This window comes from Asterias rubens, chromosome 4 (assembly GCF_902459465.1).
Source record: "Asterias rubens chromosome 4, eAstRub1.3, whole genome shotgun sequence".
In the NCBI taxonomy this organism is placed as follows: Eukaryota; Metazoa; Echinodermata; class Asteroidea; order Forcipulatida; family Asteriidae; genus Asterias; species Asterias rubens.
In genome coordinates, this window is record NC_047065.1 from 11793569 (window position 1) to 11816006 (window position 22438).

The 22438-nt window shown below is 39.4% G+C and overlaps 1 protein-coding gene across 1 annotated transcript in view; it reads right to left on the reverse strand.

Annotated features, from left to right (window-relative positions):
- The window catches only part of LOC117289567 (uncharacterized phosphotransferase YvkC-like), a gene marked incomplete at its 5' end in the record, with an annotated part of 32624 nt that extends 11349 nt beyond the window's left edge, over window positions 1-21275 (reverse strand). The window contains 19 exon segments of the mRNA XM_033770724.1: window positions 1086-1214; window positions 2245-2340; window positions 2886-2957; window positions 5109-5201; window positions 6578-6647; window positions 7350-7456; window positions 8448-8519; window positions 8660-8760; window positions 10201-10318; window positions 10796-10872; window positions 12832-12902; window positions 13394-13458; window positions 14500-14570; window positions 14888-15015; window positions 16879-16967; window positions 18309-18365; window positions 19460-19596; window positions 20198-20265; window positions 21132-21275. Of these exon segments, the coding sequence (XP_033626615.1) occupies window positions 1086-1214; window positions 2245-2340; window positions 2886-2957; window positions 5109-5201; window positions 6578-6647; window positions 7350-7456; window positions 8448-8519; window positions 8660-8760; window positions 10201-10318; window positions 10796-10872; window positions 12832-12902; window positions 13394-13458; window positions 14500-14570; window positions 14888-15015; window positions 16879-16967; window positions 18309-18365; window positions 19460-19596; window positions 20198-20265; window positions 21132-21275 (1765 nt within the window).
- Between the last annotated feature and the right edge of the window lie 1163 nt (window positions 21276-22438).

The window sequence follows — 22438 nt, forward strand, 5'->3', positions numbered from 1 at the left end:
AATGTATGGGAGTCAAAAATTTGACTCCCATAAATGGCCGACCGTGTTAGTCGACGAGGTAAAAGGAAAACCATGCAATTTCGAGGCATGTTTGTGTGGATCATTGTATTCTACTTTTACAACATCTTTCTACCCATATGCATTTTATAAATAACGGTTACAAACGCTTTTCAAAGACCAACTCGACCGATCCAAGGCAGCGTGTTCCTTTAAATTGCATTGTTACTCCCATCCTATAATCTATCATTTATTTTAGTGATTAATTGATAATTTGTACACATTAATTTTTATGGCGACCCCAGATCTTAGAAGTTCATTGAAATGATGGCATTTCCACCTTTTGGCACCCCTGGCGTAATAACATATTATTTACATTGTCTTGGCTCATGACAAGATCAACGTCTGAAAGAAAGGTGTTCAAGACTTGTTCCAAACAACTGCAACAGTTGATTTTTCGACTTCTAGCGCGTCCAGTCGCTCCTTACTGTTTCAAGTACCTAATACAGAATTTGGTTCGGCGCAATTCAGTAGTGCCTGTCTTTATCGGGTGTAACTTATTGTATTAGGAGGAAAACTAAGCATTTTATATTTACTAGACAGACTTTAAAGGCAGTGGACACTATTGGTAATTACTCAAAATAATTATTAGCATAAAACCTTTCTTGGTGATGAGTAACGGGGAGAGGTTGATGGTATAAAACATTGTGAGAAACAGCTCTTTCTGAAGTGTGGTAGTTTTCAAGAAAGAAGTAATTTTCCAAGAATTTGATTTCGAGACCTCAGATTTAGAACTTGAGGTCTCGAAACCAACCATCTAAACGCACACAACTTCGTGTGACAAGGGTGTTTTTTTCCTTCATTATTATCTCACAAGTTCAATCACTGATTGAGCTCAAATTTTCACAGGTTTGTTATGTTATGCATATGTTGAGATACACCAACTGTGAAGGCTAGTCTTTGACAATTTCCAATAGTGTCCACTGCCTTTGAAAATCTGAAATGTCTTATCTCTACAAGGAACCCACTGAGCTACCCCATTCCACTGGGACAAGTAAACAGAACTACTTAAAAAGATAAACTCATACCCTAGCTCGACCGTCCGGGTACTTGTTTATGTCTTCCAATTGCTCCTGTGCAGTGTCCCACTGTCTCTTCATATGTTGAACCTCTTTAGCGAACTCTCTCTCTAACTTCCCGCGATTGAATATGATCGACTAACATTAAAAAATGAGAACTATTGTTTTTAATAAATAGTGTTAGTAATAATAGTGTACAATAACAACATTGAACACCTTTTAGGCACCGGTTTTCCGGGGAATTTTGTCCGTCGGAGATACGGTCCCCCAATGGCAAATTAACAAGGGCAGCGGAGGACGATTCAAAAGAGGGCGCTATCAGAAGAAGTTTGTACACAGTTTGCCATTTGGGGGACCGAATCTCCACACTGGTATCCATCCAGCGTAACGCTGATCATGGCACATTAAAAAACAAAATCAGTTTTGGAGGATGAAACAGGCCCCTCACAGTCTGTAAGGATTTAATAATAATAATAATAATAATGGCTACTTATATAGTGTTCAGGTCCGTCACGCAGTGACACTCATGGCGCCTCAACATTATTACCCCTGCATCCGATTTCACAAAACGCTAGGATTAATCCTATCTCGAGTTAGGAGTAGTAACTCGTCCCTAGTTTGGTGAAATCGACGGCTGGTCACTTGGCCTTAAATCATTCCTTAAACCATCTCAGCTCCCTGAGGGAGTATACAGCCTGTGCCGCCAAATATGTAGCGCAATCAAAGCTAATCAATCAAAAGAACCAACTCTGCCCTAGGTGGAGAGAAGCAATTATAGTGAAGTGTCTTGCTCAGGGACACAAGTGTCACGACTCACAAGTGTCACGGGATTCGAACCCACACTCCGCTGAACAGAATCCCCAGAGCTTGAATTCGGTGCTCTTATCCGCTCGGCCACGACACCCCACAAGGATATCATTTGCTAGAGGCCTGGTTGGTTGAGCAGAATGATACTTCCTTCCAAACTTAATACAAATATTGCCTTGCTCCTAGGGCATGAGATGTCATGACCAGGATTCGAATCCCACTTTCTGCTTCTGATAGCACCAGAACTAGACTTCTTGGCCATGTGACACTACACGCATTGAACGAGCTGCATATGTCCTCGATAACAAACCCTTTTTCAGCATAGTTCACCGATTCTTTCCCTTTTCGATTTTTTCCTTACCACAAGAAATTGAAGTGTGTTCCATGTCATGCGCCATCCGGACACCAAAGGTTCGCTTAACTTCTTGGCCTCGGCAACGCAACCTTCGTCGAAAGGCTGTGGTGAAGAAAGAAAGATTCAGAGATTGGCTAAATACATCGACGTTAAGTAAAGAGTAGCTGTAGCAAAAGAAATAACTTGAAGTAGGAAGATGAAGTGGTTCAGTGGTTGTTAGACTACAGGATTTGCAAATGGAAAGGTGTGCAGTTGGTTTGAATCCAACTAGTATTGTCAAAAGTGAATCTGAACGAAAAACAGAGGTGTTTCCGGCTGACGACCGAAAGCCCTTATTATCAGTAATCTTCATCAAAACTTAACATCAACTTTCTCATCCACCCAAGAAAGTCCGCTGGAAATACACAGAGGCCACGAAAAACATGGCCTCCGTTGCCGCTGGTCATGGCCCTGGTGCCCTTGCACAAGTTTCTCATAGACTTTATGATTTTCCCAATGGAAGTGCCCTTCGGAAAATGCTAACAGCCTTACCCTTTCAAAAATTAAATGACGAGCCTGCAATGTCTTTCCAATACAGGGTTTTTAAGTGGATAGAGGACAGGATAACCCCCTCCCCCTTCCTGCAATTTTGAAAAAAAAATATTCACCTTGCCAAAGAGAACTCCATCCACTTTGTTTCCGGATATTCTCATCATCTTCAGAATGGTTGTCACGATGCACTGTCGGTTGGATGAAACAGATCATTTATTTGGCATTACAAACAACAACTTGAAGATGGACAGTGGAATGTTTCATTCAACTCGGCCTTACCATCTCAAGAAAATATTCTCACAAATATTCATTATTTGCAAGTTAGAAATTAACTTTTTTCTTCTGGGACAAGAAAGTGATACACCTGTATATTTTCCAATTGAAAACCGTGGACACTATTGGTGATTGTCAAAGACAAGTCTTCTCACTTGGTGTATATCAACATATGCATAAAATGACAAACCTGTGGAAATTTGAGCTCGACTGGTCTACGGAGTTACAAGATAACTATGAAAGAACAAACACCCTTGTAACACGAAGTTGTGTGCTTTTAAATGCTTGATTTCGAGACTTCAAATTCTAAACTTGAGGTATCAAAATCGTGGAAAATTTGTTCGTTCTCAAAAACTATGTCACTTCAGAGGGAGCCGTTATTTACAATATTTTATACTATCAACCTCTCCCCATTACTCTTTACCAAGAAAGGTTTTATGCTAATAAATATTTTGACTAATTACCAATAGTGTCCACTGCCTTTAAAGTGAAGCAGAAGGGAAGGTATACGCTCAATGATCCCTCTTTTAGAAGCCTAAAGCAGTAATAGTATAAACCATTTTGAGAATTATTTTACTCCGAAGTAATGTGGTTATGGAAGTGTCGTGGCCAAGCAGTTCAGATCACCGCATTCAAACTCTGGTGTTTCTGATCAGCAGAGTGTTGGTTCAAATCCCCAGCCGTGACACTTGTGTCCTTACAATTGCTTCGTCCTTTGGATGGGACGTAAAGCCGTTGGTCCCATGTGTTGTGTAACGCATGTAACAGAACCGAGTGCACTTTTCGAAAATAGAAGGGGTTCACCCCGATGTTCCTGGCTGTGGCTGCTTAATGCGCCGTAGCACCTTGTAAACCCTTATCAGGTGCTAACTAATTGGGTCTCAAAATTCATCACTGCAATAACCTATCTTTCTGAAAGTTTGTATATACTCAGCGCCTTGAATACCTTGTTAGGTAGATACGTGCTCTATATAAGACTTTGATATTATTATTATTATTTAATAGATGTTAAATTTACATCGGGGATAAAGAATATTAATATTTTCTTTTTTTACCCATATACACCGATGTGTGTAGCACTGTATACTCAGTACTTTCCCGAGTCCTGTGAAAAAATTCACAGGCATTTTACTCGGGCGGGATTCGAACCCACGACCTTTGCAATTCTATTATTATTATGTAAAAAGATTAAAGTTTGTATGCCTACAAATTTGAATCTGCGAAGCAGTATACTGTAACATTGTTCAGATTGTGTTTTCTTATTGGGACTATTCTTTCTGCAAGTGGACATAATTATCTCCGGGTTTTGGGTAATACCTAAAAAACGCGACCAACTTTTGAAAAGAAAATTATCAGGTGTTAGTTTTATTGTATATACATCTACATTAACATGGATTAAAACTATTGTTAAATCTTGGATGAAGCATGGAGGAAGGAATAGAAGGAGCTCGAACGACCCGCAAAACCGCAGAGTAACAAAAGAATACCCTGACAATGCCCCTGTCTGACCAGTGGAAAAAGATAGGAGACCTCCAGCTGGACGGCCGATTAACGAGCAGGCTTAGATCTCTTTGTACAGAAGGTGTGGTACCGCCAGACTGCGCCTTCGTGTAAAGTTGAATCATTGAGACAAGAATTGTGAATATACACGTTTTTATTTACCGTTTGTGGTGTTTCACAGTGTTTTACATTTTTTGTGACTTTCCGGTCACTAGTGGTGATTCAAAATTTGGGTATCAGCATGCGAGGGTGGTTGGTATTCAATTGTGTTTTTCGATTTGGTGGGCACAAGTGTACACAATTTTTATCAGTTTTTTCTGTATTATATCCATACGACATATGACACCATAGTTGAGTGAAGAACCAAGTGCGCACGCGCAAAATCACATACACCAGGTCGCCCATTGTCTGTATAAGGTATGTGGGTGATTACGAGGTGTCGTTAAACGACCGCGGTACCACAGGTTCGACTTCTGAAGTCCCTTCATTCGAGCTCCTTCTCTTCCTTCCTCCATGGATGAAGTAAGACACATTTAATCCCTTCAACCCACAAAGGTACTACTTACCGTTAAACTCATAAATGGGTGGTTGCAGGACACAAAGATTTGTCGAACCGCTGGGAAAGATATGGCCTTATTAAGTATCTCACTGCCGTGCATCTATAGACAAAAAAGGAGAAGAAACAAAATGTAAAACAAAGTTACTTAAAACCCTTTCTACACTTGAATCTTGAATTCTTGAATTGTTCTACTCTCCTAAAAAGCATCTCTGCTGTCCTTGAGAGGTTGGGTTGCAAAATCCATTTGTGCGCTGTGCTCTTGCTGTCAATATTGTACTTATCAGATGTGTTATTGTCAATTTTGTCCTGATCCATGCAAATTTATGCACCAGGGTTGTATTACTAAGGGAAATACAAGAGCAGGGGTGCGTTCCACTCGCGCAAACGACTCGCAACTGTTCGCGCAAACGTTTTTTATCTCTGGAACGATTGGTGCATACACGCGATACCAATATGGCGGCGCCCTGAAATGAAGATGGCGCGCACCATACGTAGTATTTTTTAAACTTCGTTTTTGCTGCAATAGTCCTCTTTTTGACATCATTACATCAACTAATTAACTTTGTTATTCCAAATCTGCATTATCATCCACCGAAAATACAATGTAATTATGTTTGTGACAAAGAAATAATACCGTATGTTTGTCCGCCATTATAAAAACCACTCGCCAACACCTCAGGAGTATGTTCGCCTAAAGTTGCCAACGTTCGCCAACGTGGGCGGCGAACAACTCGTTCCACTTGAAATTGTTGGCGAACGTGCGCAACTGTTGGCAACGTTTGCGCGAGTGGAACGCACCCCTGGTGACAAGGTCTTAAAGGGTTTGGGTACTCTCCCTTTGTATGATGCGAAACACAATTAATGTCCACAGATTTACATTAAACTTACATGAGAAAACGATATAATGATAGTAGAATGCCTCCCTGAAGATATTGCTTGCTGAGGTGCTGTAGTATTTTTGAGAAGCGAATAAAACAATTTCAAGTAAATAATTTTCATCTCAGTGCGACGGAAATTATTATAAGTTATCACACAAGTGCGAGTGGAATACGAAAAAATAATGCGCTTCTGCGTCCCATATCCAACTCGGCCGAAAACGAATTGATCTTCCAGTCTCATACTTGCAACGCGCAAAATTTGAAATTTCAGAGCTTTATTTCACACGCACAAAGTTTAGAATGTAATTTTTGCACTGTCCGTATACGGTGCGTGACAAAATGACATTTCACAATACGCACTGTGTAATAAAAACAGAGGAAGTAGGATATAAAACAGAGGTCGTAGCTTTCGTTTTTATCCCCCTAGTAGTTCGAGCTTCTGATTGGAGGATTAGCGCGTACTGGAAGATAAAATAAAATGTACAATAGAGGCTCAGTCACAACACCCCAAAACTGAAAACTCATGCATCCTAATGTTTCAAATGGTTGTTCATATCACAGGAAAATGTTTTGTAAATAAAACCGAAAAGAGAAATACCTGCTCTATGAGGTCACAGTCGACAACGAATGATGTGGTCAGTGGGGAAACCGCACCAGGGCACATCTCTCTAAAAAAATAAAATGAAGACGTACAATTCAAAAGTGTTAATGTTCCGAGTTTTGACCCTTGCAGAGTCTTTCTTAGAGTTTGAACAGTTATTTAATAAAGTGTGCAGCACCTCCGGGCAACCTTGCTATTTGAAATGTGACCTGGCAAAAACAAAACCACCGCAAAAAATAAAGCATGGCATGGTAAAAGAAGTAGAGAGAAGGAGAGATGGGAAAGACAACATTGAACTTCAAAGAGTGGACAGCACTAGAGTTTGCCAAACGGTTTGCCAACTTACAGAGCAGGGGTTTATGGAGGCGACTACCTTCATGCTCCCTGGGCATTGCCTTGGTGCCCTTGAAATGCTGCAGTGGAAATTTATAATTTCCTCATAGGGTGCCCTTTACCAAGGAGAAAATGCATTGGTGCCCTCTTTAAAAAAAAACCGAAGCATACAGGCCTGAGAAGATGGTGGACAGAGCGCAGTGGAAGGCATGGAGAAGGTAGTTAGTTGGGAGGGCAGTAGGACAGAGAGTCACAGAGATGCATGGAGGGCAGTGGCAGACAGAGGGAAAGACAGTTGTGAAGACAGTTGTGAAGTTATCACAGAGGCATGCCCCAAATGACCCCACTGGTTATGAGATAGACCAGAAGAGATAAGAATATACATTTTAACCAGCAAAAAAAAGGCGCAATTCGAGAGAGGTAATAATTTTTTTACTGGACATTAGCAGTGGTCAACCAGATGTTTTCGGATGCTACACCAGAATCAAATTCATGAAGAAGCTCGTATTGAGATGGAACATCCAACGTTGTGATGGCACGAGCCTGGAAGTACAATTAATCAAATCAAATGAAACAAAAATGTTCTCTCCGCAACTGTGCTAAAAGGAACGGAACTAGAACTAGCGCAACAAATTACACTATTTTTTTTAGTGTCTCGATCATATTTACAACGGATTAAAGGCACTGGACACTGTTGGTAATTACTCAAAATAATTATTAGCAATAAACCTTACTTGGTAACAAGCAATGAAGAGCTGTTGATGATAATATAAACATTTTGAGAAATGGCTCCCTCTGAAGTAATGTAGAGGTAATATCTCACTTAATATAAAAAGACTTCAGGCCTGGAACCCTTCTTTTTAGGTATCGTACAGCACTCAAATTTGTGCAACAAGTGTTCTTTTTCTTTAACTTTTCTCTTGCAACTTAGATGACCAATCGAGTAAAAATGTTGACAGATTTGATATGTTATATGCATCATGTTGGGACACACCAAGTTCGCATACTGGTCTTTGACAACGACTAAAAGGGCCTATAAAGGATTTGGGTACCTTTTCAAAATGTCCATAAATTTACCCTTACAGGGTTTGAAGATAATGATAGTGGAAAGCTTTTCTTCAAATTTTACTCACTGAGGTGCTGCAGTTTTTGAGAAATGAGTAAAACAATGTCACAAAAATACGTTTGTAAATGATTAAAATATTTTTCGTCTCATGAGAGGAAAATTATTTTCATGACATTGTTTGACTCATTTCCCCAAAACTACATGTACAACACCTCAGCACGTAATATTTTCAGGGAAGCTTTCTACTATCATTATCTTCAAACTGTGTAAGTTTAGTGTAAATCTGTGGACATTGTGTTTTTTGTCCTGCAAAAGTTACATAGACCCTTTAAGCCCAAACTTACACAGGTTTCTTATTTCATGAACAAACTATTAACACTTTCTGCTTCTTTTTTTGTCAGTCCTACTGATCCTGTCTAATACCTTTGAGTTTGAATTGAATATTTCTTAATATTTAAGTTATATTACCTGGAGCAGATAGATGGTATCCCCAACAGCGGCCCATTCAATGTCCCTGGCATCAGAAAAACACTCATCCAACTGTCAAGATGAACACAATCAAACTATCACTATTGTGTCCATAATCATTGAACATGTATACAATAAAATTCAATATTCTAGTTGGTGAAACACGACTCATTTTGCCTGATCGCATCACTTTTGACAAGGTGCTATCTTACCATAAGTGCAATTCGTCCAAGTTTGAGACACAGCTCATCGGATATCGAGCTCTCCGCTGATTTACTGTCAGTCTGGTGCTGGGTCTGGGTCCCGCCCTCCTCTAATATAGCAGGAAAAGACAAAGGAAGAACACTTTCAACAGATGCATTTCCATAAACTTAGCACAACAAATAATAGATTGATCTTGTGAATAACATCATATTTCACTCAGTGCAAAAAGATTGTTTGCAAATCCCATATATTTTAAAGGCACTAAACACTATTGGTACTTGCGAGATATTTATAATAATGAAAGAAAAAACACCCTTGTTACACAAAGTCATGTGCTTTCAGATGCTTGATTTTGAGACCTCAAAATTCTAAATCTGAGGTCTCAAAAACAAATTTGTGGAAAATTACTTCTCTCAAAAAAATACGTTACTTCAGAGGGAGCCATTTCTCACAATGTTTTATACTATCAACAGCTCTCCACTACTACCAATAGTGTCCACTGCCTTTAAGTAAGATATACAATTTTATTCACTTTCAAACTCTAGCTAATTTACTGCTACCTTAGTAGATACAACATTTTGTTGCACTGAACAGCCAATCTCTCTCAGTCAAACACTTGCTAAACATCTTCAATCATATATTGCATAAAATAAAGAAATTGTGTCTAGTCATTGTGAAATCGGCAGTTAGCTTGGTAGGATTCAAACCCACAACCTTGTGATTGCAAGTCCTGCAGTCTAACCACTGGACCACAGAGACATTCAGTGGAAACACTTATTCAAGGCACTGTGGAATCAGTAGTTAGCTTGGTAGGATTCAAACCCACAACCTTGTGATTGCAAGTCCTGCAGTCTGACCACTGGACCACAGAGACATTCAGTGGAAACACTTATTCAAGGCATTGTGGAATCAGCAGTTAGCTTGGTAGGATTCAAACCCACAACCTTGTGATTGCAAGTCCTGCAGTCTGACCACTGGACCACAGAGACATTCAGTGGAAACACTTATTCAAGGCATTGTGGAATCAGCAGTTAGCTTGGTAGGATTCAAACCCACAACCTTGTGATTGCAAGTCCTGCAGTCTCTCAACTGGACCTGAGAAGTACAGGAATATGAAGTCAGGCCTGTATGCTTTGTTTTTGAGGGCAAGGGCAACAAGGCATTTTCTCCTTTGAAAAGGGCACTTCTATTAGGAAATTGTAAATTTATAGCATTTCAAGGGCACCAAGGCAATGACCAGGGGGCATGGAAGCAACTGCCTTTGTTGCCTCCTTGATGTATCGGGCCTGAGGAGTGTAGGTGAATGACAAACACCATAAATAACTGATTTTTCAATGCTATGAATGGGTAAGGTTTCAGATGGGTGCAGTACTGAAGGCAGAGATGGTTCTAAAAGGCTGTATACTTCCAAGGGAGCCAACATGGTTTAAGGAATGAATTAAATGGCCAAGTGACCAGGGGAACTAATGTTGAAAGTGCATGCTTTGAGAGGCCCATTTGGGTGTATAAAGCGCTATACATTAGATTGCACATTTCTAAACAAACTTGCCTGCGACGTAAATTGCCTCTTCTTTACGACCAATCACCTTGCTTTCCACGGTCAATGACTTGTTAAGGTCAACCCGTAGTATCACCGTGTCTACCTCTACCACCCCAGAAACTACAGACTAAAAAATCATAACAATAATAAAACATTCAATTCAATAGGCCATTTATTTCACATTGACGTGTTCATAACAGTAAATACACGAAGGGAGTAAGGACAGAGATTACTCTATGCACCAAGTAAATAGGACACACTTAAACAATACATTTGCAGCAAAATCGGTATAACATGTTTACCATGTTTACAGTGAGTAAGCTTGCATAACTTTACTTGGATGACAAACTTGGCTGTAAACATAAAACACTTTACGATGTCATTACGCAGGAAAAAGTATAGGCATAGTAATTGTACCTTTCAGTATAAAACTAGACAACACATCAAAACAACAACAAACGGACAACTACAGAACAATACAATGAGGAGTGAGACTTGATATACATTTTCAATCACAGTGATGAGTAGGGATTTTTGTCATGGCCAAAAGCTTGTTCTTCAAACTTGGTATCAAGACCCTTTAAGAAAATGTTCAACTCCTTACCTCTCCGAGTCCATAGTTGGAATTGATGACAATCTTGGTTGGGTTACCAGTCAGTGGATCGCGGCTAAACAAAACACCTAAAAATATTTTAAAAATGATATCACTGAACCACTTTTTCCCCCTTTTTATTTGGGGGTAGGGGGGGGGGGGGGTGATTTGAATAACAAAATATACAATTCATTTGTGATGAAATTTAGCCCCTGCCAATGAAAATTTTACTGAACTGTGCACAATGGGTGCACCCCACTAAGAAAACAGAGCTTCAACCTCATTAATATTTTGTAGTTTAGACAGATTTTGGAGCCTGAGAAAAGGGACATTTTTTAGCACAAATTTTGCCTATTTGTGACTGGGGTTGTTGACTTGCAACTTGAGGTATTTCAGATGACATTATAGGCCTTGTAATAATTGGTCCTATTTTTTTCAGAGGTGTAGGGACAGTTTTCAAGATTGGAGCTCGAATGTTTTGAATTTTTTTTTTTTTTTTTGGAGTCTGAGAAAGACTCTCTGAAACTCCCCATATTAACTTGAGCAGGAGATAAAAGTTAAAGGCACTGGACACTATTGGTAATTGTCAAAGACCAGTGCTCTCAGTTGGTGTATCCCATCATAAGCATAAAACAACAAGCCTGTGAAAATTTGGGCTCAATTGGTCATCGAAGTTGCGAAAAAATGATGAAAGAGAAAACAACGGAAACACCGTTGTTGGACGAATTTGTGTGCTTTCAGAATAAAAGACTTCTAGCTAGAAATCCTTTTATTATTTTAGTGAGGAATTACCTCTTTCTCAAAAACTACTGTACGTTACTTCAGAGGGAGTCGTTTTCCACAATACTATCAACAGCTCTCCAATGCTTGTTACCAAGGAAGTTTTTAAGTTAATAATTTGTTTTGAGTAATTACCAAACATGTACATTTCCTTTAAAGAGTCAATAAATAATTTTCACTTTACCGTAAAATAAAAGCTGTGAATACTGTGAGTATATTTTGTGTATTTTGAATAATCAGCTTTGTGTATTTATTTAAAGGCAGTGGACACTATTGGTAATTACTCAAAATAATTATCAGCATAAAACCTAACTTGGTAACGAGTAATGGGGAGAGGTTGATAGTATAAAACATTGTGAGAAACGGCTCCCTCTGAAGTGACACACATGTACATGTAGTTTTCGAGAAAGGAGTAATTTTCCACGAATTTGATTTCGAGACCTCAAGTTTAGAATTTGAGGTCACAAAATCAAGCATCTGAAAGCACATAACTTTGTGTGACAAGGGTGTTTTTTTTTTCATAGTTATCTCGCATCTCCGGCGTCCAATCGAGCTAAATTGTTCACAGGTTTATTATTTTATGCATATGTTGGAATACACCAAGTGAGAAGACTGGTCTTTGACAACTACCAATAGTGTCCACTGTCTTTAATAATCAGCTCGTTGCACTGTAAGCTTTGGGAGTTTAATTTATGTACCCTCATTGAAGAACACACTTTGTTGTTAGTGAGCTGCAGTTTTGTGGTGAAACAGTGTGCTTTACATTTGAGTGGTCAAACAATGTGGGCACCAGCGGTTGTTCATGTCAAAAGAACTTGGTAACAAGATATTTAAAGTACACTTATAGGAAAATATAAATCTTGAAAAAAAAAAATCTTCAATGAAAGCCATTGGAAACTTTCTGAACAGAACAAAAATTAAAAGTTCACAGATTTACATATAACTTACAGGGTGTACAGAAGGTAACGGTGAAAGACTTCCCTTGAAATTTTATTCCATGAAATGCTTTACTTTTCGAGAAAACATTAAAACAATTATTAATTCTCGTTGTCGAGAATTACGGATTTATTTTAAACACATGTCATGACATGGCGAAACGTGCGGAAACACGAGTGGGTTTTCTCTGTTATTTTCTCCCGACTCCGATGACCGATTGAGCATAAAATATCACAGGTTTGCTATTTTTTATATAAGTTGTGATACACGAAGTGTGGGCCTTTGGACAATACTGTTTACCGATGTTGTGTGATTGCTTTAAAAGGTCTTACCAGCACTCTCTCCTGGGACTATTTCTTGTACGACTATTGCCATAGCGGAGTTCACTGGTCGACCGTACCGCCTGTAAGGGGGAAAATTAATTTGCGGAAAAGAAATTTACTGGACGTCTTAAAAAAGAATTGCAATCTTCTCCCCGAAATTAAGTATAAAAAGCGTTTGTAACCGTTTTTTATAAAACGCATCTGGTTGGAAAGATATTTTAAAAGTAGAATACAATGATCCACACAAGTTTGCCTCGAAATTGCATGGTTTTCCTTTTACTGTGCGAACTAACACGGTCGGCCATTTATGGGAGTCAAAAATTTTACTCCCATAAATGGCCGACCGTGTCAGTCGACGAGGTAAAAGGAAAACCGTGCAATTTCGAGTCATGTTTGTGTGGGTCATTGTATTCTACTTTTACAACATCTTTCTACCCATATGCATTTTATAAAAAACGATTACAAACGCTTTTCAAAGACCAACTCGACCGATTCAAGGCAACGTATTCCTTTAACAATTGAAAAACTGTACTTTGGGAGCCTTTTACTAGTACTGAAATAGTCCCCTTACCTTCGATACTGTACAGCTTGAAATGAGAACTGGGAAGACCAACAATCTTGTGCTGCTTGAAATATCTACAACCAGGTGAACATTAAGGTAAATCAGATTTCTTTATAACTATATGTGTGGTAAACAGGTTTTCAACTAGTGGTCCCATCTCAAGAACCAGGCCTCGACGGGTTTAAACCACTAGTTGAAAACCGATTCAGCACACTTTGTTGCCATTCATAAATACCTTTTCGGTCAAAAAACATCAACACTGTGGTCAAAAGTAAAATAAATGCAAAAATTATAATTGTTCAATGATTTCTTTCAACACAACACCCCTCCAACTATGAAATGGTAAGGCCCTCGGGTAAACAACTCCTTATAAGGGAATGCTGTGTGCGTTGCGAGTATCGCATGATGTTGCACAACTGTCCCGGCCGTTGCTCTCGAGGAATGAAGAAACTGTCTTATAAGCACAGGTGCAAGCTCGCGTGTCATGCCCGTGTTTCAACATTTTTTATTGGTCATAAACAAAGGTTTATACACACCCTTGGACGCTCTCTCCACCAATAGGAAAAGCGAAACTGTCTGAGGTATTTATGAATATAAAATAAACCACACAGCAAATAATAAATAATTATATGCAAGTCTTAAAGGCACTGGACCCAATTGGTAATTGTAAAAGACCAGTATAATCTCACTTGGTGTATCTCAATAATATATACAAAGGTGTAGTTACTTCAAAGGGAATAATGTCTTATATTGTATTATGCTATCAACAGCTCTCCATTGCTCGTTACCAAGTAAGTTTTTATGCTAATATATATTTTGAGTAATTACCACATGTGTCAAGTTTCAATTATGAGAGCGATTTCACAGAAACTACTGTGTCTTACATGTAAGTCCTGAAACTTGCAAAAAAAAAAATTATTTAATGCAAAAATGGATTTGCAAAACGTTGTGATTTTTAACCCAGAAGTCACTTTATGATAGCAATGACGAAATGTATGATGCATGTATTGAAATGTTTTTCATGTATGATGAATCTTTGGTTTCAATACCAAAAAGATATCCTGATAATAATGAAAGGAGTTGCTGGCAAGTTATCTGTAATCATCTGTTACTACCTTATCCAAAGTCTTCACACCAAGGAAAGTTTGCATCTGGCCAGCAGAAGAGGTCAATGAACTATCTTCACCTGGAAAAGAAATGAAACAATGTTATTACTTTTGGTTGTAACAACCGAACTCAGCTGTTGCATTTTTCTTTTAGATTTCCAGCCGTCGATTTCACCAAATTCTTCATAACTTACATACGTAGGACGCATTGAACCCATCCTAAGTTAGGACGGGTTACTCGTCCTAGCTCGAGTTAGGATTAATCCTAGTATTTCGTGAAATCTGTGGTGACAGATATAGTTTTCAATTCAGTTAGTCTTGGAGCTTAGAAGCTACTACCAGTTATTGTTTCATATCTGTTGGATGAACACCGAGTCTCTATTCTAGCTATACATACCAACTGCCGAAGAGCGAACTGCGAATGTTTTTGAGCTTTCCGAATCTCCAAAAATCTTGGTGAAGATCTTAGTGATGTCATCCTTCAAAGCCTTTGAGAGATCAGTCTTGGATACCAAGTCAACCACTCTGCAATACAAAAAGAGCAAGATGTTGAGTAATACTCGGTTCTTATAAAGCACTTTGTCATCACACCACTAGGGGAATATCATAGCGCTCAGTAATGTTTCCTGCAAGGTATGTGGAGCTACGTAGTGAGGTATAAGACCTATATTCCTTTAAAGCACCATGAAATGGTATACAAGGTGCTGTGACCAGGAACACCTGGGCAAGCGTTATGACCAGGAACACCGGGGCGAGCGTTATGACCAGGAACACCGGGGCAAGCGTTATGACCAGGAACACCGGGGCAAGCGTTATGACCAGGAACACCGGGGCGAGCACTATGACCAGGAACACCGGGGCGAGCACTATGACCAGGAACACCGGGGCAAGCGTTATGACCAGGAACACCGGGGCGAGCGTTATGACCAGGAACACCGGGGCAAGCGTTATGACCAGGAACACCGGGGCAAGCGTTATGACCAGGAACACCGGGGCAAGCGTTATGACCAGGAACACCGGGGCGAGCACTATGACCAGGAACACCGGGGCAAGCACTATGACCAGGAACACCGGGGCAAGCGTTATGACCAGGAACACCGGGGCAAGCGTTATGACCAGGAACACCGGGGCGAGCACTATGACCAGGAACACCGGGGCAAGCACTATGACCAGGAACACCGGGGCGAGCACTATGACCAGGAACATCGGGGCAAGCGTTATGACCAGGAACACTGGGGCAAGCGTTATGACCAGGAACACCGGGGCAAGCGTTATGACCAGGAACACCGGGGCGAGAACTATGACCAGGAACACCGGGGCAAGCACTATGACCAGGAACACCGGGGCGAGCACTATGACCAGGAACACCGGGGCGAGCGTTATGACCAGGAACACTGGGGCAAGCGTTATGACCAGGAACACCGGGGCGAGCACTATGACCAGGAACACCGGGGCGAGCACTATGACCAGGAACACCGGGGCAAGCGTTATGACCAGGAACACCGGGGCAAGCGTTATGACCAGGAACACCGGGGCATGCGTTATGACCAGGAACACCGGGGCAAGCGCTATGACCAGGAACACCGGGGCAAGCACTATGACCAGGAACAGAGTGGAATGGGAGGAATATTATCGCAAGGTAAAATTTGGACTGTTCCATTTCACAAGGCGAAGCTGAGACAAATAGAACAGTCCAAATTTTACCGAGCGATAGTGTTCCTTCCATTCCACGAATTAAAGCCACTCAATATTTGTTTTATGTAACTGACATATAGATCCTTGTCATTTGATGTATTTTGAAAAAATAACATTATGAAAAATCTGTTTGTTTGACAACCAAAAGTCATATAGCGCCGCGTAACTGCAACAATGCACATATTTTATAGCAATCGGATCACAACCTTTTGCACAGGTGCTCCTTTGTTTTAGCAGCGGCACTGTACTGCTTAAAAACACTGGGAACAAGGATGATCCTAACTGTTGAATGGGAAATGCTATTCCCCATGGGCGAATAGGTCTTTTTGATCGCCGGTGCGGATGGGAGTAATAGTGAATGTCACGTGAAGTAAGTTCCACCAATCAAATGACAAGGATGTGTATGTCAGTTATATAATATAAACCATTGTGAGAAACAGCTCCCTCTGATGTAATGTAGTCTTCGAGAAAGAAGTAATTTTCCACTCAAATATTTGAATTTGATTTTGAGACCTCAGAATTAGATTGTGAGGTCCCGAAATCAAGCATCTGAAAGCACACAACTTTGTGTGACAAGGGTGTTTTTTCTTCCATTATTATCTCACAAATTCAACGACCAATTGAGTTAAAATTTTTACAGATTTGTTATTTTGTGCATATGTAGAGATACACTAAGTGATCCCAGTTAGTTACCTTTCACATTCTTCTTTAAGATTCCCCTCCCTGATGGTACGAGAAACTTCACTCAGTTCTGTCACAGCCTTCTTCATATTTGGGTTGTTCTGTTTACATCAGATGAAAGAAAAAAGATTGTCTTCAATAAGCCATCTGCAAGTTTGATTTGAATAATGTCTGGTACAACGACTTCCTTAGTCACAATGTACCGCTTACATTTGTATTCCCCAGACTATAGAAACAAGTTGCTACAAGTATGTCAAATGGTTCAGGGCAAGCTTTTGTATAGACCTTTATCATGCTGTCACCACCTTGGTCATGTTCCCTAGCTGTTTCCATAAACAGTAATGAGTGCTAACATTCATTGCGCATGGCACCAGACTATTATTTTGGTTACCACGAGTTAGAATGGAGTAAAATCACGATGACCACACCGTGATAAAGGTCTATAGCAACCTCCAAATGAGCGAACCCTGGTACCATTGTTCCATACACATCCATTTAGAATTGAGTATGGGTGTCCACCGTCTCTTAAGTAACTTTGCAAAAGCTTGCTCCAAACCGTGACATAGCAACTGTCTGGATAGTCTGAGGAATTCAAACTGAAGAGGTAACTTGTGATCACTCACATCGTTGTACCATCATGCAACATGCAAATGGATTGTATGTAAACTGAAGCTACAGTGTTGTTTGGATGGTCAGGTTGGCGTAGTGGAACCTTTCCTCGTCTTCTTCCACCAGGACCCTGGTTCGAATCACACCGGTGACACGTTGGTGTATAAGGCAAAACAAAAATTAAAATAAAATATTCCTTATCCCGATGCGAAATTAACAACTGTTAAAAAAACAAAATGTATACATTTGTCGTGTGAATAACGAACCCTGGCGATGTCAGTCTCCTGACGATGACTATAGAGCAAGCTAGTCGAAATGTTGAGACCGATTCCGAACTGACTCTGAAAAGCGCTTTGAGGCTTTTTTGTGTGAAGCGCTATATAAAAACTGTGTATTATTATTATTATTACAGTTAAATACGATCCTATAAGCTAAAGTAGTAGTCCAGTCTATTTTCTATACCATCCGCCCTGGTAATAGTTAAAAAGCAGAACAGTTCTTTTCAGAACTGAGAAGTCTCCCGAACCTCCGATTATCTACTCCGGGGCAGTAGAATAAAGCAAGACTTCTTCCACCAGGACCCTGGTTCGAATCACACCGGTAAGACATTGGTGTAAGGCAAAACAAAAATTTAAATAAAATATTCCTTATCCTGATGCAAAATTAATAACTGTATGTTTTGTAAAAAAACAAAATGTAGAACAACTCTACCTTATGGCAAGTAGATACACACATGGTGTTACCGCAAACCAAATATACATTGATACCTCACCATGCAATGCCTCAAATCCTATAAACCCTGGCTTGATAGATATTCTATAATTCCAGCCTACCTTTAAATGTTTGTCGAATGCAGCCGTCGTTATGCAGAAACCAGGTGGAACTGTGTACTACATGTAGATTTAAGAAGATAAATTTAAAGATGCTTCGTCAGATTTTTGGCCGATTTGACCCCCAAATTTTGATTTAAAATTCAATAGGTATTTTGATGGTGGTCGAGAAAGTTACAAGCTTTCATTTGAGCCATTCCTCGAAAAAGTCCGCCAATTAATAGTAGCAGTGAAATAAAGTGCTCAAAATTAGTTTTTGTCGGGATCCCGACAATATATCACGTGACCAATTCTAATGTGTTTTATAAGAAACATTTTAAACTTTTGTCATGGTTCCTGACCATTAAAAGTAAAAGTTAAACTTTTTTTCGTTAAAGCGGGTGATACTCTTTGAAATACCATTCACTCAAAAAAATCAATTTTTTAATGTTTGGGGCCAATAGATCTAAATGAACACAATTATGACAAAAAACAACTTCTGAGATGATGAGGTTTCACAAAATTTAAAACTCTGGGAAGCTGAAAAGGTGGTCTGTGCCCTGAAAAATCTGTTTACTAGACCGTGATCCTAAAGATAATGAAAATCAGTGATAATGATGAACACTTTCGAAGCTTCATTATCCATACGCCTTTCTTAATATTTATGCATGATGTACGTCACAATGCTAATCCAAGGCGAGGCGGTGGGCGCAGCCACTGCAAGTGATGGGGGACGTGCACCCATAGCCTCATTTTGGGTAAGAATTATGACGTCATGCATAAGTATTAAAGACAGTGGACACTATTGGTAATTGTCAAAGACTAGCCTTCACAGCTGGTGTATCTCAACATATGCATAAATAACAAACCTGTGAAAATTTGAGCTCAATCGGGCGTCGAAGTTGCGAGATAATAACGAAAGAAAAAAAACACCCTTGTGTGCTTTCAGGTGGTTGATTTTGAGACCAAAAGTTCTAAATCTGCGGTCTCAAAATCATTCTTTCTCGAAAACTATGGCACTTCAGGGGGAGCCATTTCTCACATTGTTATATACTACCAACCTCTCCCCATTACTCACCACCAAGAAAGGTTTTATGCTAATAATTATTTTGAGTCCACTGCCTTCAGCGATAAGTGTACTTTTTTGGTATACTCTGCAAACTTTACCGACTTACCTCCACAGGCATTTGGCTCTGCAACTCCACTAGTTTTGCAAGTTGTGATCCTTTCCCGCCAGTCAAATCTGACACTTGGCAGGCCCTCTCTAACAGTGACACAACAAGCAGCACCAAATCTCCAGGAGGCACCGTGTCTGTTTAATAATAACAATAATAATATTTATGAGTTCTTGTTAAAGGCACTGGACACTATTGGTAATTACTCAAAAGAATCGTTGGCATAAAAACTTACTTGGTAACAAGCAAAGGAGAGCTGTTGATACATAGTATAAAACATTCTGTGAAACGGCTCCCTCTGAAGTAACGTAGTTTTTGAGAAAGAGGTAATTTCTCACGTAAATAATTAAAGGTTTCAAATGTGAGGCCTTTAATATTATGCATCTGAAAACACACACAAAATTGTTCAACTTCGATGACCGATTGAAGTGAGACTGCTTGTCTTTGACAATATTACCAAATGTGTCCAGTGTCTTTAAAAGCAGTTTACCATAACCGTATCAGTGCGCTTTACATTAGTGCCCTTTTCATCGGGCCAATAACATTCCTTTCTCAGCTCCCTGGGAGGTATACAGCCTTGGCTACTCGCAGGTAAACATTTATACTCCTGGGTGCGGAGAAGCAATTAAAGTAAAGCGTCTTGCTCAGTAAGGGCAAAAAAACAAAAATAAACATTATCCAAAATGCAAAAATCAACATCTAGTAAATTTTGTTGATGAATGACATCACTGTGTTTACCTGGTTCTCTGTACAACCTCGGCATCGATTCCTTTGCTGGGACTAACTCGCTTCTTACTCCATCATATCTATTCATGAACGACAGAAATTCCTCATTATAAAGTTGGATTTGAAACCTTGTATGGTGGACATACAATAAAGTACAAGGTTCGCAGTATCATCGATGCAAGTAGAATTTGAAAGGATTTGTGCGGACTGGGTAAATCAGCTTTAGTTTGATATATAGTGAGAATTTTGTGAGTTTGAGTAATTTGGTCAAAAATGAACAAAAACCACCCCGCTCACAACATTTATAGTTTGGGTCGACAATTGACGGTTTGAAATGATACAGAATTAATGGACTACTAAAGACATTTTATTTTTGTTGCCTGGGTAAATTAGCCATAGTTTGAAAAAGTTATATCAAGCATTTTGTGAGTTTTAGTTTGAGAAGCTTTAGCTTCATTAGTCGTAAATGTTTGAGAAAAAAAGGGAAAATCACAAAGCAATGTTTTTAGGAGAGTTGCAAAAACATGAGAGTTTCGTGACATTGTTTACTCATTTCTCAACAAATATACAGTACCTCAGCAAGTAGATTTTAAGGGAAGCTTTCTATTATTTTCAAACTATGTAAATTTTAAGTAAATCTGTGGACATTGTTCTTTTGTGTCCTAAAAAAAAAAGGTACCCATACCCTTTAAAACTATAAATGAATAGTAAACTTGTGGGTACAACAATGTGAAAATCTTTTTTGTGGGAATGTTGGCTCTGAACGGAGCCAGCGTGGTCTTCACGTTTCGAACAGTAATACTCTGTCTAGACCACACCGGCTCTTTTCAAAGCCAACACTCCCACAAAAGAGATTTTCACAGGGTTGTACCCTCAAGTTTACTATTCATTTATAGTTACAGACCATGCAAAGCTTCAAACAATTCTTCCTTTAAAACTAGTGTACCTTCTTAGCGTCTGACACACGCCCCATCCTGCTATGCCGTTTACAGTGAAGCGGCTCATTCCCTCGCCTATCTGAACACACCAGTCGCTGCCCATATTAAAGTGCATAGTTTCATTTGTAGTGACCCTAATGTCCATTCTTAATTCATCTGTACCAAGAATGCCACGACAGTTAAGGAGAAAAATCATGTATCAAGATAGTATAAATAATAACAAGAGCAGAGAATTGTGCTTTTATAGTAAGAATAAATAAAATAAAACAACCTGTGACATACATGTCACATCACAAGATGCTAAAGCATGAGCCCGGTTCGGATTCTACAAGTTCTTATGTTAGTCAGTATTATAGTAGTTAAAGGAACACATTGCCTTGGATCGGTCGAGTTGGTCTTTGAAAAGCGTTCTGTAGCCGTTTGTCATAAAATGCATATGGGTAGAAAGATGTTGAAAAAGCAGAATACAATGATCTACACAAACATGCCTTGAAATTGCACGGTTTTCTTTTTAACTCGTCGACAAACACGGTCGGCCATTTATGGGAGTCAAATTTTTGACTCCAATAAATGGCCGACCGTGTTAGTTCGCGATGTAGAAGGAAAACCATGCAACTTTGAGTGATACTTGTGTGGATCATTATATTCTACTTCTAAAACATCTTTCCAACCATATGCATTTCATAACAAACGGTTTCAAACGCTTTTTATAGACCAACTTATTCGATCCAAGACGTGTTCCTTTAAATTTGCATCGGGATAATGAATATTAATTTTTTTTTTTTACCCATACACCAATTTGTGTTAGCACTGTATACTCAGTACTTTCCAGAGTCCTGTGAAAAAATATCACAGGCATGTTACTCAGGTGGGATTCGAACCCACAACCCTTGCAATTCTAGAGCAGTGTCTTACCAACTAGACTACCGAGGTTGCCCGGTAGCTATAGGCAGTTCGAATCCTATGTTTTGGCAGCGGGTACCGCAACAATATAATATATGTTAAATTTGCATCGGGGATAAAGAATATCAATTTTTTTTTTTTTTAACCCATACACCGATGTGTGAATAGCACTGTAGTTAGTCCATTGATGTGCTTGTTTGTTTGTTGAAATGTCTGTCCATGGGTACGGGGACAAAGCTCTTGCTTCACCCTGGCTCTGGTGATTATTTATCCAGTGTAAATCATAAGTATGTATATATTTGTTGGTACCTCAATTTTCACGCCTTACATGTATTTAATCATGGCAACATTTAAACAAGCGTATTGTCTATCTATCTTTATCCCAAGACCACAACCCTGCCAGTTTTAAACA